Source organism: Myripristis murdjan, chromosome 7 (genome assembly GCF_902150065.1).
Source record: "Myripristis murdjan chromosome 7, fMyrMur1.1, whole genome shotgun sequence".
NCBI lineage: Eukaryota > Metazoa > Chordata > Actinopteri > Holocentriformes > Holocentridae > Myripristis > Myripristis murdjan.
This window is the reverse complement of record NC_043986.1, coordinates 17,536,346-17,555,657: the sequence shown is the minus strand read 5'-3', so window position 1 is coordinate 17,555,657 and position 19,312 is coordinate 17,536,346. Positions and strand designations below refer to the sequence as shown.

The 19,312-nt window shown below is 42.9% G+C and overlaps 1 protein-coding gene across 1 annotated transcript; it reads left to right on the top strand.

Moving 5' to 3' along the window:
• The first annotated feature begins 1,727 nt into the window (after positions 1-1,727).
• Positions 1,728-18,327, top strand: prpf6 (PRP6 pre-mRNA processing factor 6 homolog (S. cerevisiae)). Its single transcript, XM_030056054.1, has 21 exons — positions 1,728-1,915; positions 2,419-2,581; positions 3,447-3,565; positions 3,705-3,783; positions 4,452-4,628; positions 5,028-5,156; positions 6,863-6,957; positions 7,087-7,243; positions 8,684-8,846; positions 9,664-9,782; positions 10,604-10,822; positions 11,758-11,880; positions 12,001-12,122; positions 12,480-12,618; positions 12,775-12,894; positions 13,887-14,063; positions 14,341-14,474; positions 14,810-14,901; positions 15,348-15,462; positions 15,656-15,782; positions 17,681-18,327. Exons 1-21 carry the CDS (start codon positions 1,728-1,730, stop codon positions 17,831-17,833), a joined length of 2,910 nt encoding a protein of 969 aa, XP_029911914.1. The 3' UTR covers positions 17,834-18,327.
• Positions 18,328-19,312: the final 985 nt, after the last annotated feature.

Below are 19,312 nucleotides of genomic sequence, written 5' to 3'. Positions count from 1 at the left end.
GGCAGCAACTGTATATGATTTCAAAAATCCTTGGCTTGAAATGAAGTGATATTTGAAATGATCTTTGAAATGATCACAGAAAAGTAAAAGAGGCCCTTGGCTCTGGCTTGGTGAAATCAAGCCTGTTGAGTTGTGCTTCATGTTTAAATTGGTCCTTGGCTGTGTGAGCTATATATCTCCTAATGTGTCTGACAGCCCATTTTCATCATAACATCTTCTCCCAGGAGTGAAATAATGTCTGCCCTCCAGGCGATGTAAATGAAGAAAAATGAAAGGCCTGAGCCAAGGCTCAGGCTGTGGATGGGTGAAGTTAAACGTGACTGAAACTAATTGATGTATGGGCACACTTCATCTCAAGGGATGAAACCCAGAAATGTCATATTAGAATGTAATTACATTTATTGCAGTCTCCTGTCTCATGCTTGAATATAGACTGTCCAAAACCGGCATTTTTATTGTAAGATTGGCTATAGTTCTAATACACTAACATGTCTGTCAAAACTTAGCATTGCCGATATCAAAGTACAATCACTTTTAAAAAGGTGCCATCAACTCGACATCTAAATAACCTCTCAGATGAAACAGGATGAAACCCACTTCAATTTTGTCATCACCTTCTCTTACTGAGCTTCAAAGCATGCCTCAATGAAAGTGCAATAACAATGATTTTATAGTAAAGTACTTTCCACACCTTTCAAACATAAGAGGTCTCCTAATGCCGTGAGATTATAGAGCCGGGGGAAGTTCATAAACCATGAATTATGCTACCTTCATAATATGATGTTATTTATTTATTTACTAATATAAATTCAAACCCTTCATATGTACCACCAAGCACATGGGATTTGTTTGCCTTCAGGGCTTTCTGCCGGAAAGGCTGTCTAACCTAGCCCTACCACTACCCTACCCATTCTGGCAGAAACAGAGAGGAAGTAGAGAGGCTTTCTGGCAGAAATGCTCCCTGGCAGAAAGCACTGAAGGCAAACTTCTCCCACAACCTACCACCAACTGGTTCAGGGGTCCCTGTAAGGCTCTCTGGGAAAGGAGGAAATGAGACACTGGCCAATGATATGCACAATGAACATGTGTTGATTAATCAAGTTAAATAAATTACCAAAGCCGTTTTATGTCCAGTTTCAGTGTGAATATGTTCCGTTACATAACAATTTTGCATTAATGAAAAAGAACATTGCATCCTATAATAATGCTATAATAAAGTAAGATACTGTGTCAGTATGTATCACAACATCCCTCTTATAACACTGATACCAAATGATAAAGAGATATGATTAGGTCACTTTAAACCCACTATCAAATAGCACGGACACACTATAACTTCCAACAGGAAGACAATATTATAAATACTATACTATAAAATTGTTTTGCAGGCATATTATAATGGTTTTCGTTATGACATGGCGCCCTCGTGTGGCCACTGTGGAAGAGAGAAAAAACCATGAACCATTGTAAAAATCCAATGGCAAATGACTTGAATCAGAGTTCCATAAATAAGAGGGAACCGCATTCATGTGTGTTTGTCCTTCACATTAACTATTATCGTAGACAAAATATCACAAAATATCACAAGTGAAACCATGCAGGAGACCAGACTGCGGCGGCGCTGTTGCGACAACAGACGGATATTTCTGGAAGGAAAGGGTCGCGTGTGGAGCGGAAGTTGGATTGTTGTGCATCCGGAATTGAACCTCGTCGTCGCTGCAGCAACGATGGCTAGTGGTTCGGCAAAACCCGCAACCAAAGTTGTCTCTAAAACCCCTGCGGGAGGCGGCGGGGCGGCTGGGGTAAGCGGAGGGCCCCCGGTTTTGCCCCTCGCCTCTCCGCTCATGGGGAAAAAGAAGAAGCCGTTTCTGGGGATGCCCGCCCCGCTAGGCTACGTGCCCGGTCTCGGTAGAGGGTAAGCCTGCTTTAACCTGCTAGGCTAGCATGCTAACTAGCTGCGTAGATTAAATTAGGTCTGTTAATGAATTCATAAAGGAATTCAATGCACAGAGTTTAGTGGCCCTAGTCTGTGCTGGAATAAGGTTTTTTAGCTAAATGTGTTTGAAAATTGAGTTTTTTGTTGCATTAAAATAAAATGAATACTTACTACGAATATTGAATGAGTGCTAGCATTAGGCTGACAAGGCTATGCCAGTCACCCCAGTTGATAATTGAAATAATTTAATCACAGTGAAAATATCCGTATTATTATAAGAAGATCGATATAAACTGGCTACCCTCCCTACAAAAGAGTGATACTTAGTGAGAATGAGTTGAGGCGGCAAAAAAAAAAAAAAAAAAAAAAAAAAAATTGCTTTAATTTAAATTTCTTTAATTTCTTTTTGACCTCGCCACGTTTGGCTGTTGTCTTTATGTCCTCACGTCTGTTTGCCAACAACATCCATTGCTCCTCTGCAGTGCCACTGGTTTCACCACCCGGTCTGATATTGGTCCTGCTCGGGATGCCAATGACCCAGTGGATGACCGCCATGCCCCTCCAGGGAAGAGGACAGTTGGCGACCAGATGAAAAAGAATCAGGATGATGATGATGAAGATCTGAATGATACCAACTATGATGAGGTGGGTTTGACTGGACTGTACCCTGCTGTTATCTAAAGTTTTTCTGGTGTAGGACTGAAACTAAAAAACGCAAAGAAGTAGAGCAGACAGAACAGTAGCTCTAGTTCAAATTTATTTAAAGTCCAGTATCACTGTTTACAGTCTCAAAGGGCTTTGCATGCCCACAAGGAGGATAACAAGAGCAGGGTTAAAAATGAATTAAATCTTGAGAAGGACCACAGAGAGAGGAGACCCTGTCATGGCCAGACAGGTGTGCAATAGGTGGCAACCCAGTGAGCAAATTACAAAAAATACAGTCTTAATGCTAAGAAAGACACACCAGCAGACAAAATTAGACAACAAAAGCAGCAGGGAGCCTCAGCAGGCAGCAGCCACAGCAGCACAGGATGATGACCAGCCACAGAGCCACTGCAACAGCCAGGACGAGGAGGGGGACGATGTCAAAGACCATTGGCTTGCAGTGTAAGTCACCTCTCCTGAGGACACAGTGGTCCTGGGTTCAAATCCTTGAACTATGTCAATTCATGATGCAGGAGCAGTTAAGTCATTAATAGTTACGTTTGAAAACTCCAAAGATTTGGGAAAATCACTCGTATATCATCGATAAACTCGCTCAGTATTTTCACCAATGAAAAGTTTTACAATTAATACTTTATTTTCATTATTCCTGTTGATTGTCTTGGGGATGGTGGTTGTGGTAGGGCTGAGTATTTTTGTCAGAACAGGAGTTTTGACACCTCATGTGGATTAATAAAAGTCATTGTCGGCTTCTTAGGTTAGCTAAAAACAGCATATTGTCAATAAGTTGCAGCTTGTTGCTATATTTTCTTATTCTGATCACATTTTGCTTTATTTTATCCTCCAGTTTAATGGCTATGCAGGCAGCTTGTTCTCCAGCGGGCCCTATGAGAAAGACGACGAAGAAGCAGATGCTATATATGCTGCACTGGACAAGAGGATGGATGAGAGGCGCAAAGAAAGAAGGTGAATGAAGAAAAAATATAATGTGTATTTGGGTGCAAATGTATACCTGCCCACAAGTTTTGGCAAGGCTCCTTGTTTGATGAATACCTGTCAGTATGTTTGAATCTGTTACTGTAATGGATGCTTTGTGTTTTTACAGGGAGCTGAGGGAGAAGGAGGAAATCGAGAAGTACCGTATGGAGCGACCAAAAATCCAGCAGCAGTTTTCAGATCTCAAGGTTCAAATATGCATATCCATTAAACATTTACCCTTAATTCCTCTCCCTCCCTTTATCAGATGTCCCTCTCCCTGCCCTTTTCTCTGCTTGGACGTATTGTAAACATTTTGAAAAGCTTGTGTTTTCCAAGTTTAAGCATTTCAAGAAAAGAATAAGGAAAGCTGTCTTGTTCAATCTTAAACCGCCATTATTTTTTTTTCATTCATCCACTGTGTTTTGAAAGGATGTCATAAACGCAAGGGTGGTAGAATTTTCTCAGAATTACTATGGAGGATTATTTAATCCCTCAATTGAATTTTTAAAACATAAACATCAGTCAAATTGGAGTTACAAGGTTTTCACATGATGGCAGCAAATCCATTGTCCAGGTATTGTGGCTTTCACCCTTTTTGATGTAAATTTAAGTACCTGGGGTGTAAATGTTAAAAATAAACCACAGCTGTCTCTCAGTGCCTTTGGATTTGTTACTAACTACAATTAAGGTTCACTAATATTTAGGGGTATGTTTGTATTCCCACTAGGAACACTTCATCTCTACACGATAAGCAGTATAGACTATAGTCTTGCCTTCACCTTTTTTGACGAATTCTCACCCACTGATGTTTTCCCCACTTGTGCTATTTTTTCATTATCCCCTTTCTCTCTCTCTTTTCTTCCTCTCTGCACAGAGGAAACTGGCAGAGGTGTCAGAGGAAGAGTGGCTGAGCATCCCTGAGGTGGGCGATGCCAGGAACAAGCGTCAGAGGAACCCCCGCTACGAGAAGCTCACCCCTGTGCCTGACAGCTTCTTCTCCAAACACCTGCAGTCTGGAGAGAACCACACCACTGTTGACCCACTGCAGGGGGTCAGTGCACATGCAAATACACACAGAAACATCCACATACACAAAATATTCTCCTTCTCAATTATGCACATGTTGTAGTTGCAGTATACACCAGCAGGAGTCAGGCTAAGCCATTATAAACATGCTTCACCTATCCAGTTACTCCTTCTATTGATTTCATAGATAGTCCTCCACTGCCACACCATTACCATGCTCCAGTGTTTCATTCAACCATTGTGTAACATGGTGGGTCACCTGGCATACCGGAGGTGTCACCCACACCTGTAACAGTTTTCACTGGTATCAGCTTTAGTGTCAGATGATGTAAATGGTGTTTCATCGGCTTTTCCACTACCCCATGACAAAATTCCCAGACTGCTGTGCTTCATTCCACTGACATTGTGTTGGTGTCCCTAACAGCTTGGCGGTCTGAACACGCCTTACCCAGGAAGCATGACCCCTGGCCTGATGACACCCGGGACAGGAGAACTGGACATGAGGAAGATCGGTCAGGCCAGGAACACACTCATGGATATGAGGCTCAGCCAGGTAACACAGAGCTAAGGCCTTGTCATCACACGCTTTTAGGGCTGCTTAATTATGGCAAAAATCATAATCATGATTATTTTTGTCAATATTGAGATTGTGATTATTTAACACAATTACTCACTCAGTATGGAAACGTCATGCATTTATTGATCTATGAAGAACTTTGATGTTTTGACAGATCACTCCCCTTTAATGTATTTTTGAGTGTATTGAAGTGGGACAAATAAATGTGTAGCGTGCTTTTTTATCCATAGAGGGAAATTGGGTGATTGGTTAAATGTGTTAACTTTTATCAAAGAAATGTTTTCATATAAGCAGCCATTCTTTAATAAAAATGTCACTACCACACTTGGCAGCAACACAGCACATCTGTAAACAGAAGTTAGCTGTCACTTCAAGAGCACTGGAATGTGGGTACTTACGGGTGCCATCTTGAGAGGTGTGTGTGTGTAACTGGGGCAGATTAGGTGAACAGTGTAAAAGTAGAACAGTTAGCCTAAGTGTTAAAGTGTTTATCTTCACTTAAATAAACAGCAACCAAGAAGTTACCTCCAGTCTCAAGGGTGCATGAAGAAAATTTGTCTACTACTCCCTGGGCTATCTTAACCACGGCTGGAAAGCATTAACCAGGAAGGCTGCAAAAAGTAAAAGCTGCCTTCAGGCAAATTTTGGTGCAAAAACGTACCATTGCCTAGAAAGTTGAGAGATGTGTCTTCATTGTCAGATTCCATTGTACTCAGGCCCTGACACATTTGGTGGAAAAAGGAGCTTGCTACAGGGAAAGCTATATTGACTTAAAAGAAGCAAAGCTACTGCAAAGCTACTGAAAATTGTAGCTAAGACAGTGGCATCACTACTCCCCAGCACTACAAATCTTGCATAATCGTTATTGTTTTCCCTTGTCACATTCCTTGAAACCAAAGTGTTTTCAAACAACTCAATTGGTTTTACCTTTCTTACTCTTTCCGTCATCTTGGCTTGAGCTGAACTAAACATGCCACAGCTTGGCTGAAAGAAAGTTTGGGCTTTTAGGGAGGGGCAAAACTGCACTTGCAGAGGAAATGGGTTATCAGATCATGTTATCATTATGAAAATAAAATTTGATCAATTGCCCAGCCCTACCCACTAGCATGTAAAATTTGTCTTGTCTTTTTATCATCATTCATTTGAGGGGTTACTGTTATTCTAGTCAGTAACATGTGGCAGTAGGTAGTGAGTAAGTAGGTAGTGATTGTGTCTGAGACATAGAAATACTTTCATGACTAGTTCAGGTGTAAATAAATAGTCTGATGGAGGTGGCAGGGTTGTTGTGGTGCTGTGAGTCGATAACTTTGTTACCAATTGACAGATTTTGCCACTCAAGTAAAAGTTAACCTCATCAGCCCATTGTTTGTCACAAGCCAGTAGCATATGTACTGAGTTATACTTGTCTTATTCATGCAGACAGTGAAGCAATAACAATAGCAAGATGCCTTGTTTTGGTATTTATGTGATTTGTACACTTGTGTCCATTTATGTCTTTTGTTGACTTAGTAGACGACAGAGTAGATAATAGTGATAATGAGTACTTTTCCTTATTTCTCTCTCGTCTCTCTGTCTGTCTGTCTCTCTCTCTCTCTCTCTCTCTCCCTCTCTCCCTCTCTCTCTCTCTCTCTCTCTCTCTCTCTCTCTCTCTCTCTCTCCCTCTCTCTCACTCATACCTTAAGGTGTCAGACTCAGTGAGTGGACAGACAGTGGTGGATCCTAAGGGTTACCTGACAGATCTCAACTCCATGATCCCCACCCATGGAGGAGACATCAGGTGAGTTGACCAAAACACACCAGGACATCATATTTTAGGTCAAATGTATACAGTTTTGTAAGGACACACAAATCTTTGTGTGTGTGCGTGTGTGCCATTGATTGCTTGTCTTTGGCTGTGCTTGTCCAGTGACATCAAGAAAGCTCGTCTCCTGCTGAAGTCAGTGAGGGAGACCAACCCCCACCACCCGCCTGCCTGGATTGCCTCTGCCAGGCTGGAGGAGGTCACCGGAAAACTGCAGGTGGCCCGGAACCTCATTATGAAGGGCACCGAGATGTGTCCCAAGGTACGAAGAGCTGCAGGACTCAAGTATATTAGATCTGTGTCTTTTCTGTGTTAATGCTATCATTGAGTTTTGTAGTACTCTAACCAGCCAGATATTCCTAGTATGATTTGAACATTCACTCTTGAATAGTCTAGAATAGAATAATAGCACCTTTACATACTTGCAATATGCATCATTACACATGACACACACACACACACATACACACACTGCATAGTTGGCTGTTGTTGGGGCAGGGGTAACAGTCCCTTTAAATTGAACAGAATGACAGCAGCATCAACATGAATCATATCCAGCCTCTGTGTGAAGTGAAGTATGTGTCCCACACAGCCACAGCTCCACAGCCCACACATGCAGACACAGGTATAGGCTAAAGCAACTCTGGGTACCGTTGAGTTTGGGCTGACTTTGAGAACTCGACACTACACAGGAAGAGTGGCTGTTCCCTTGCTACCTGATTTAGTCTTTGCATATGACAGTGTGACGGAACCGGTATAGATAGTCGTTTCATGTGAACAGTATTGTCTCGTGAGCATAGGATATAGGAAGTTTATTTGTCATTATACAACAGATTGTATAGCGAAATCAGTTTAAGTTACATCCCGTCCAAGAAACACAAAAAGACATGGCAAATACAGGGTTACAGGATCAGGAGAACTTCGGGTCAGCCAGCGTGCGCAGCGCTGCTTACATTAGATGAGAAAGGAGGACATTAGGGTGACATGACATGTGACACAGTCTCAATATGGTGTAACCTTCCTGTTACAGTATTTCATAGGACGGTTGGCTAACATAGATTTGCATGATCTAAATTTTATGGCAATACTTTGAAATTATTTTATGATACTCAGCACAAAATGCCCAGATTTAGTGGTGGGCAGGGCGCCTGCCACTGCCTATGGCAGTTGAACACTGCTATTTACTATAGGCGGCAGTGTGTCTCTGTGCGTCTCTGGCTGTATCTGCAACCACAAGTTGCTATTTGTCACTTCTATCATGATGCTGTGAGCAGTTGATCTGTTTTATTTTGTTGTTACAATGCACATTGACTTTAAAAAAAAAAAAAAATAAAAGAATGCCTGCCTCAAGCCTCTCACTCAACTGTGGGGGGTCTTTTATTTATAATTTTACTCATTGACTCTCAGGGGCAGCATCAGATATTTGTCAATAACTCTGTCAGAGCTTTTTCTGGAATAATGGTTATTGAATTTTGTGATGTTGTGCACTAATGTGTAGAGGTACTAGTACAAAGAAACAATTTTATATTATGCAATACCTTGGCCCACAGTATTGTATTGACATGTGTTTAAATATTAGCATGCTGATCTGCATTTCACCGCTTTTGATAAAGATAACATAATATTGATCTGATTCTGATACTTGTAATTGGGGAAAAAAGATCCTTAACCCTAGTGTATGCATTTTTTCTGTGTGCTCCAGAGTGAGGATGTCTGGCTTGAGGCAGCCAGGCTCCAACCAGGCGACACAGCCAAGGCCGTGGTCGCACAGGCCGTGCGCCACCTGCCCCAGTCTGTCCGCATCTACATACGAGCTGCAGAGCTGGAGACAGACGTCAGGGCCAAGAAACGAGTCCTCAGGAAAGGCAAGGCTGTCAGATAACAAATACTTTGCGTCAAAGTAATGCTCTCACGTTTGATTCCCATTTGTCTCTGTCCCTCATAAATTTGTGAAAGAGCAAGCGCAAACCAGTCTGAATCTGTTGACTGTCTCACAAAATGCACACCCACGCACACACAATACTCAGTCCCTTCACCCACACAGTCACAAAGAGATTTCACAAGGGTTACATTTGGCAGCTGTGTTGCTGGCTCCTCTTCAGGGCCTGTTTGCACCGTGGTGTCAGTGCCCTGAGTCACACACACACACACATGCACACATTCACACATGAGCCTTTTCCCAGCAGCATACCCCACTGACAGAGATAGATGTTGAGTTTCCTTTGCGGAAGAGCACTTTTGGCCCCTACATGTCTAATTGCACTCTGCTCTAGTCCTCTCCATTACACACACACACACATACACATACACACACACTTTGCACAGGGTGCAAAGTGTGTGTGTATGTGTGTGTGTGTGTGTGTGTGTGTGTGTTACACTATATTACACTATATTGATTAAATATGTTTTGCTGTTTGTTTGATTGTTTTTATTTTGTTTTTTGCTTCAATTTCCAATTTTTGCAGCTTTATATGATTTACAACTTGACGTGACAACACTGACCATGAAAAAATTAACATATCTATATGTTTTATGAGTGATATTGTGACCTTCTGGTAAAACAAACTATGCCTTAACTGGAAGCTCCTAGGTCTAATCCCCGGGCAGTGTGATGTCAAAATGTCAAGGATGTTTGGATAAAAGTGTCAGATCAATGACTGAACTATTGTTTTTCCCATTTAGCTCTGGAGAATGTGTCCAAGTCAGTGCGTCTGTGGAAAACAGCCGTGGAGCTAGAAGAGCCAGAGGATGCCAGGATCATGCTGAGCAGAGCTGTGGAGTGTTGCCCTACAAGTGTGGAGGTAAACCCTTACACACTATTAACCATTTTCCGCTGAATGGACTGTCAGGAACCCTTACCCCTGTTACCACTGCAGGAACTAGTCCCTCTTTTTGCTTTGGGGTTTGATTTCCTGGGCTCCAAAATGGTCTCTGCAACCACATCGAAGTTCATGAGGGGCGTTGTGGTGGAGTGTTGGTGCTGAATATGCGTGAGTAGTTAAATGTATAATGCAAGCAGTGTGAAAGCATCACCCCTGCCATTGTTAAACATGGGACTGAGCGGCTGGAAACACACATTTTTAAAAGACCATTGAGATCCTTTAGCTAGTGATTTAGAAAACAGTCTACGTTTTCACTCTCCATTTGTGACTGCAAACCTTGTCACAGTTGATCCCCATTTCTCACATAAAAACAGCTTCCTCTTTTCAGCTCTTACTTTTTTGCTGTCATCAATTTCATTTTTGATCTCCATGCATCTTTTCTTTGAAACCAAATGCAAAATCACAGTGGCACAGTACTAAATAATCATGAGCATAACACTGGCTTTGACATCTTCCATGTTTACCATTCTGCTTTTGTAAGACTCGTGTAGAATGACCAGACACCTCCTCTTTATTTGCATTACGTTTGGTGTTTTTGGGGTGTATTGGAAAGTTTTACACTTCCAAGGGTAAGAGCAGGAGCTATAGCCATGCAACGTTTTGGTGGAAAAACAGCATATGATTTCATGATAAACTAATTACACCCCTGTGGGTTGAATCAGACATCACACTTAGGTCAATAAAGATGTTTTTTTCCAACTATAACCCTTTCTCTTCTTGTTTCTGCCTGTCTTCCCAAGCTGTGGCTGGCACTGGCCCGGTTAGAAACATACGAGAACGCCCGTCGTGTCCTGAACAAAGCCAGAGAGAATATCCCCACAGATCGTCATATCTGGATCACTGCTGCCAAGTTGGAGGAGGCCAATGGCAACACTCAGATGGTGGAGAAGATCATTGACAGAGCCATCACCTCCCTACGCGCCAACGGTGTGGAAATCAACAGAGAACAGTGGATACAGGTGTGTGCCTGTACCTTTGTGGTTTATTTTGCATGACAGTGAGAAAGGAAGAGAATGTGCTCACAGCAGACAAAGAAATAGAAATTAAAATGTAGTTTACATCATAATAATCACTTTACTATTAAGAACAGCTTTTTTATTTGCTGACACAGTGAGTAAATTCAGCCTAATACTTTAGCCACAGTGTGACTGTAAGCATTTAATGCACCATTTTTTCAGTATTTGACCAAATTAATTTGCCAAGAAGATATCTCATAACTTTTTGACAGCAGGCATCGTTATGTTGTCATGGACTTTGGTGTTTGGAGAGGGAGTGACTGTCTAATGTGTATTGGCTTTCAGCTTTGATGGCATGCCAGCATACTTTGGCAAAGCTGCTCTCTTCTGTTTTATGTGGTCCAGCTGAGCACAGGCCAGCACTGTGATTGGCCTTTTGTTTAGTGGAGTGCAGTTTCCTTTCCAGTTTGTTTTGCAATCAGAAGCTTTCAGTCCAGCCGTTTCTATAACATTGTTTTGTGTTGTGTTGTTTTTTTTCCTCTTGTTGACTATCCTGTTTTTTTCTCCAATTAAGGCCACTTTCTAATAAACCTGTAACTATGCAAGCAAAGAGGGAGAGTAGGGATTTCAAAATTTCAGGATTTGGCAGTAGTTTGGTGATCAAACTATGAACTTGTCCGGAGTTTTCATCGGTTTACACCTCAATAAGTTGTGACCTGTTTGTCTATGAACTGTAAATCATCTAAAAAGATGTCACGAACAGTCCGGGCTCATTTGGGATTTCTCGCCTGAATGGAGCAAGATTTTTCCAGGCAAATCAAGTTTGGATTTATTTCCAATGTAATAATGAAGTGGTTCCAGGATTCCTCTGAACTAGCTGGCCAGCGATCACTCGTTCACACCTTCTTTTGCATGTTCCTCCTTTTCTTGTCCTGCAGGATGCAGAAGAATGCGACAAAGCCGGCAGCGTGGCCACCTGCCAGGCCGTCATAAGGGCCGTCATAGGGATTGGCATTGAGGAGGAGGACTGCAAACACACCTGGATGGAAGATGCAGAGAGTGTGAGTATTTCACTTTTCACAGGCCACCTCCACATCCTGATGCGTGAACTATACTTTACACACCCTGTTTCTGTATCAGAGCCCAACTTAACAAGCATTCTTCTGTGTTTAATTTTTCAGTGTGTCTCACATGGAGCGCTGGAGTGTGCCAGAGCCATCTATGCCCACGCCCTGCAGGTGTTCCCCAGTAAAAAAAGTGTTTGGCTACGAGCTGCCTACTTTGAGAAAAACCATGGCACCAGGTGATCAGATTTGTTTCTAAATGTTTCAGCCATTATTCACTTTAACACTGAAAAAATGTCTTTAATTCTTAATTTGACCTGACTTTTCCTTGTCTCCGTTGGCTGTCTTATGTTTTCTTATTATTTTGAAGGTGACTCAGTAGCAACCAATACTTTATTACCTCTAATCTTTTTCTCTTGGATGATTGTGGTTTTCATACTTCAGTTGTCTCACCCACACAATTTTAATAAATCACAAGGTCTGGACCTACGTTTTAATGTTCTAGTAATTTTCCATTGATTTTTTCACTGCTTCCTCAACTGTTTTTTTTTTTTTTTTTTTTTGCTCTGCCTTTCCATTCCTCTTCCATGTCTCAGGGAGTCTTTGGAGGCTCTGCTCCAAAGGGCTGTGGCTCACTGTCCCAAGGCAGAGGTCCTGTGGCTGATGGGGGCCAAATCGAAGTGGCTGGCTGATGATGTGCCTGCTGCCAGAAGCATCCTCGCTCTGGCCTTCCAGGTCAAGACACTATAATACTAATATTGAGAAGGAAGAGAGAGGAATATTTACTTAATCTCAAGTATATTACTATCCACTTGAGTCTCTCTTACACCTCATCTTACATCTGCCTTCCCTCCTTTCTTTTGCTCTCCATGTTTTTATTTTCCTATCCAGGCTAACCCTAACAGTGAAGAGATCTGGCTGGCTGCTGTTAAACTAGAGTCTGAGAATAATGAGTACGAGAGAGCCCGTCGACTGCTGGCCAAGGCCCGCAGCAGCGCCCCCACAGCCAGAGTGAGTGTGTGTGTGTTGGAGGGAGGGGGAGAGAGAGCGAGGGGATGGAGGAATTCCCCATTTCAATCCAAGTGAGACCTCTCATGTTGGTCACCTAGAGCAAATCTCAGTGTTTTTTGTTGCATAATAACACAGGCTACAAGTAGAAAAGTGAAAGGAAAAAGTGAGTGCCTAAGGAGATATTGCAAAACTCATTTGGCTCAAGTTGCATGGGAGATTGATGGAAAGGAGTTGCATCTCCTTGCCTAATTCCCTGCCCAGTTTGGATTCGGGAGTCCAAAGTTCATATAATGTGTTGTACCTTTTCAGTCATTCTTCAATTTTAAAAGACAAGTGGCATCTAGAGAAAGAAGACCTCATGTACTTAACGCAGAGGCATTTAAAGGCACAGATTAAGTCCTGTCTATCAACTGTGCCCTGCCCTGCACAGTCATATTGTCCTGTGTTCAAGAAAGTGTTGGAATGTATGGACTTTTGAAGCAGATTTACGCCTGACTTGTTGGTCATGTTCTATAGCAGGCGTCAGTGAGGCTTTTGTTTTGTCTGTTTTAGAGTTGGTGTTTTTTAGTGTTAATGGTGCATTATACTTTAGTTGTCAACTACAACATGACGTACTTCTCATGTTGAGGCTTGCCATGCTCCTCCACATGAGACAAGATTTTGCTGTCAATAAAGCGGTTAAATATTTGGCCTATGTCAGAGGAAGGTAGTATATGACCCATTTTCCTCTTGCCAAGGTATTTAAGATAAGATAAGAGATAAGATAAGATAAGATAAGATAAGATATTCCTTTATTATTCCTTTATTAACTTGCGTAAATAAGCTACACTGCCAGTATTGTAGAAGTGTAATTTATCACTACATGCCAGATGCAGACAAACCTATCTATACCTATATATTTTTTTAAGAAATTATAGACAATTATAGTTCTTTACTGATTTGTTAAATAAAGTAATATGCATTTGACTGAAAAGTGAATGTGATTTATGCAGGTGTTCATGAAATCTGTGAAGTTGGAGTGGGTGTTGGGGAACATTGAAGCAGCGCAGGAACTGTGCACCGAAGCCCTGAAGCACTACGAGGACTTCCCCAAACTCTGGATGATGAGAGGCCAGATAGAGGAGCAGTGTGAAAATATGGACAAGGCCAGAGAGGCCTACAACCAAGGGGTGAGGCAGAGGGAGGATGGACGGGGGGAGGGGAGGTGTTTTGGGTGAAGGGCCTGTCTGGGTGTTGGATGTAACCACAAGACCAAAGCGAATCAGACAGTCTTTGTATTATTCTCCTTGATTACACCTTTTTCATCTGGTCTAGTATGTATAAGAATAAGGGATAAAAATTTAATGTTAAGGAGTGTATTGACTTGTACGTGAATATTTTATTATACTAAATATGTGCCATATTGAGAATATTAATGTGCACTCAATATCTTGTTCATTATTATAGCTGAAGAAGTGTCCACACTCCATGCCCCTGTGGTTGCTGCTGTCTCGTCTAGAGGAGAGGGTGGGACAGCTGACGAGAGCCAGAGCAATCCTGGAGAAGGCACGACTCAAGAACCCCCAGAGCCCTGAGCTATGGTGAGGAAACACACATACAACACACTAACACGCTAACCTGCATCGTAATCCATTTATTCAGTGTTTACAAAATCATTCATTTAACAGTAGTGGGCAAAAGCTGATAATGTCTAATATATGCATTTTATAAGCATAACTATTCTGATAAATTTCCCTTTAAATGTTCCAACCTGTCTAACGCAAAACAGTTTATGTAATAAAAGCAGTTTTAACACACACAAATGAACACACAAATGACCGAGCAACACGCATTAATATAACAAGTCTTGAGGTAAATCTGACTCATGAGCATGTAAAAATGACAGCAGGATAATTGATTCTGGCACATTTACCAGGTTGGAGTCAGTTAGACTGGAATTCAGGGCCGGACTGAAGAACATTGCCAACACACTGATGGCCAAAGCCCTGCAGGAGTGCCCCAATTCAGGTGAGATTATATTTTGTTTGTAAAATGTCCGCTTTTATGGAGCTATAAAAACAGCCCTTGTTTGTAGCTTAATAAAATGCATTTTTGAGCTTACATAATAGGCGTTGAAAGCTCAAGAGGTCACAGATTGTTCTTGTAAGACAGAAGAGCATGTAATCTGTCACTTGAAACAAAATTATGAAAACAACCAAAAGCTGGAATTTTCACACGGCTAGAGTGATATGCGAGTGTAAGTGTGACTCAGAGTCTGCCTGACAGGTGATCCTAATTATATTTCAGAAAAAAATCACTAAAACACTTGATGACTGTGCTGTCTGTTGTTCATGTGGGAGTGGCAGCAGCAGCATTCCCTCAGCTTGTCCTGCAGATAGGACCTGAATGCACAGAAGATGTTTTGTAATGTAAATTCTCCTCCTCTCTACCACATTTCCTCTCCTCTCCTGCAGGTATCCTGTGGGCTGAGGCGGTGTTTCTGGAGGCCAGGCCCCAGAGGAAGACCAAGAGTGTGGATGCTCTGAAAAAGTGTGAACATGACCCCCATGTCCTGCTGGCTGTAGCCAAGTACGACTGCTTTTTCCCTTCCTTCCAGCTGACCTCATGATTATACCTTGTATTTAACTGTGAACAACTCTTCCAGTAATGAGTTCTGCTTTGAATGTTTATCATGGCCTAGACATTGGAAACCCTAATGTTTTACCCTGTTTCAAGTGTTTATTTCTTTATTTCCAAATGCATTCCTGTGCACATATCTCAGGTTGTTCTGGAGTGAGCGTAAGATCACAAAGGCCAGAGAGTGGTTTCTGAGGACAGTGAAGATCGAGCCAGACCTGGGAGATGCCTGGGCTCTCTTCTACAAGTTTGAGCTGCAGCATGGCACAGAGGTAAGGGCTGTAGTATTGTCGGACAAAGCGTGATTATAAAACGAGACTCCAGCTAGGATGCAACACTCATTAGGCCCGTCTCCACCTAATAAATTCCTGGTAGTATTTGGGGGGCAGGAACTACTACAGGAACATCCTCTCGCTCGGCCCTCTCAACTGTGGTGTCTCCAGTGAGAAGGCCGAGTAGGAGGAAGGTTCCTGTAAAGTTACCAGGCTCTGGATGTGACATTATCATTATGTGATCATTTTGACCGGGGCATCAAAATGCGTGTTGTTAAAAAAGCTCGTTGTTAGCGTCCCTAAAAATGCCAGCTAAAGCGAACATTAGTGTCCCTAAAAATGCTGGCTAAAAAGCGTGTTGTTAGCGTTAGCTAACATTAGCTAGCACATTAGTGTTAGCTTGGTTGTGTTGACCGTGTTGCTAGGGACGCCAACGTTAACTAAAGCTAACGCTAGCATCCCTAAAAATGCTGGCTATTTTGTCGCTTTCTGTTGACGCCACATTGCAGCGTGAGTAAATCCAATCAGCACCAAGTAAACCCCAAGCCCCACCCAGGAGTTTTTCAGGGCCGCTCAGAGTCCGTACCCCGAGGCAGGGCCGTTTTGTAGCCCCTGTAAAGGTTCCTGAACTCTCTCCTTTGGGGTAGTTCCGGCGGTGGAGACACGCGACAACGGCCCTGGCCCCGTAAAATTACCCTGAAGTTCCTGCGGTGGAAACGGGCCTAGTATATTCCTATATCCTGTGTAGTCCATACATACCCCTTTTCCACCGGGGCTGGTTCGGAGCCGGTGCCTGACTTAGCACCAGTTTTTTGGTTTTCCACCGCCCGGGCTGGGGCCAAACTGGTGCCAAACTGGTTCCAAACTGGTGCTAGGCAAGCACCGACTCCGAGCAGGGGCTAAACAGGAGCCAGAGAAAGAACCGATGACGCGGCCCACCGCGTCATTGGTGGGCGGGGTTACAAAACAAAACAGGAACTGCGAACGCTATAAACATAAACAATAATCCCCGAGAAGCCGCGGGTTATACTGATTTTACAGCGGCATGGAACGCGGCTCAGCAAATTACATTTAAGGACGAGAAGCACCCGTTTTATAACTAAACATAGCTGTCATTCGTTCCGATCACGAATCCGACAGGTAGCCGGCAATAATTGTGATTTTCGCCTCTGTATTGAAATGTAGGCTTGTAAAGATACAAGCAGTATTTGCATCGCTAATAAATCCAGATCCTGCTCCACCCGGGGCCAGAAACTGTATGGGGAAAGCAGCATTATATGCTTGACTGAGACGCGGCTCACGAACATCATCCCCGACTCACTGCTCAGTTTCACCGGCTTCAGGACAGGACGGGCGGACAGAGACAGAGACGCTGCAGCCGCTGTATAGTATGAGTGTGCAGTTTTATGTGTGTTGAAGTGATGAAGCTGCCGTGACAATGTAATTTCCTGCAAAGGATTAATAAAGTATCATTCATTCATTCATTCATGATGGTTATTGTGATTCTGAGCGGGCGTCTCGCGCACCTGTCATTACGTTTTCCGAAGACGTCATGACGTGGCTCTGACTTGGCTCCACTTGGCTCTTGGCTGGTGGAAAAGCAAACCGGTTCTTCATTGGCACCAGTTAAGCACCGGCTCTAGCACCAGCTCCAAACTAGCACCAGGTTTTTTCTGGTGGAAAAGGGGCAACAGTGTGCTTTTGAAGGAGAGAGAACCACATTTTACAGCCACAGTCATTTGCAGAAAGATTCAGGTACTAGAATCACACCTGACAACTATTTCATGCCCCACTGAATGACATTCACTATCGTTGAAAAAAATCAGTCAGTGTAAGTGTGAACACACTGGAAGCACAGTGTATGAATGTGCCTGACTCCTATCCTCTCCCGCCATCAGGAACAGCAGGAGGAAGTGCGTAAGCGCTGTGAGAATGCCGAGCCCCGCCACGGAGAGCTGTGGTGTGCCGAGTCCAAACATGTCCTCAACTGGCAGAAGAAGATCGGAGAGATCCTAACTCAGGTGGCCAGCAAGATCAAGAACACTTTCTGAGCCGGAGGAAGTTTGGATTGAGAACAGCTGGAGGACAGTCACCAGCCCATGCAGGCATGACAGGAAGTAGCCATGGACATACAGAACCTCAGTTCTGTAGTGTGGTGCTCCCATCAGTGGTACAAAACAGGAAAATATACTTAACACACACTCATTTCACCTTTTACTTTTGAACTGAACCCTTCTAGGTATCAGTTTTTATTGAGCAAAACATGTTTTGTCTTAGATATCTGTTGTTAAAAATGAACCAAGCATATTTTGTGGGAGATGATTTTGATGGAATAATTGTTAGTGTCATGTCCTCTTGGGTATGTAATCTGTTCCAGTTGTTTTTGCCATTGTCTTTGCAGGACTTGACAGTGTACATAAACTATGTTGGTCAAGAGCTATGTCTCATATTCATCATGTTAAAATAATGTGCTGCTTTTTCTACTGTGCTTGTATTCAGAATTACTTTGGAGGCATCTAATAAACAAAAAGCAAAGAGCATTGTATTTCACAGTGTGTTGGTTCTTCCAAACAGATTTGATATTTAGTTTCAGTAAACTGGTTTGTTCTGCTTGGGTGACTCAGAGAACATTTTGTTTCTTTGTGTTTTCCCAGATCTTTCAGTCCTGCACTCTTCCTCCCATGCACTTCCCATGCATGGTCAGCGTTCCTGTTGTAAGGGATGTCATTGTAAAGATCAGTCTACATTTCACCCTCTCCACTTGAATGAGACCATAATCAGTGTTGAACAACAGTGTAGGTAGTGTATTTCTCCCCAAGGGACCAGCCCAAGTGTAACTTTTTAAGGTTGGTAGGACCTTTCTGTAGACTTACGCCAACATGCAAATAAAACTGCTAAATAAAAACTAGGTCACTTCTTGATACACTGTTATGTAATTCAATAAGTAAACCAGGAATCAAACAGTGCCGGGGTTGGGGGTTTCATCCCCACTTGGGCCACCCACGCTGAAAACGTGTGCGCTCTGCATATTGTGGGGCGCTTTAAGACAAAAGCATCCACCAAGTAGCAAATGTTTTGTTACACCGCTGCTCCGTGGTGCCGACCTCTTCCCAACCAAACCGAAAGGATGAAGACACATGATTGATGGCAGACGTTTTCTCCGACTTGATCGGACTGGAGTTTGGTGAAATATAAAGCCTAGCGCCAACAATCCATGACGGGGAAGGAAATTGGAGCAGACAGTGAATTTGACGATGTTGGAAGCCAAGGGGAGCCTTATCGGAAGTCTGCCCGCCGACGCGTTACCCTGTCCGTGAGAGGGCATTTAAACTACTCTAGTGAGGCTGGATACAATAAACACAGCTGGATCAGGGGTAACTTCTGTGGCTCTTGCTGCCTCTGACAGAGATGGATTTGCTCGTCTGAGGATCCTGCAGTAGAACATGATAAATGGTAGGTGGGCTTTTAACATCTGATACGCATTTACAGCTGGTATTTTACACCAGTGTAAATAACGCTACTGCTATTCA

What these genes read in the sequence shown, in the direction of transcription:
- prpf6 (XM_030056054.1), top strand. Translation starts at nt 1,728, where the DNA reads ATGGCTAGTGGTTCGGCAAAACCCGCAACCAAAGTTGTCTCTAAAACC. An exon ending in TGGATATGAGGCTCAGCCAG is followed by an intron (nt 5,157 to 6,862) that starts GTAACACAGAGC and finishes TCATACCTTAAG; the next exon opens with GTGTCAGACTCAGTGAGTGG. An exon ending in TCCTCGCTCTGGCCTTCCAG is followed by an intron (nt 12,619 to 12,774) that starts GTCAAGACACTA and finishes TTTCCTATCCAG; the next exon opens with GCTAACCCTAACAGTGAAGA.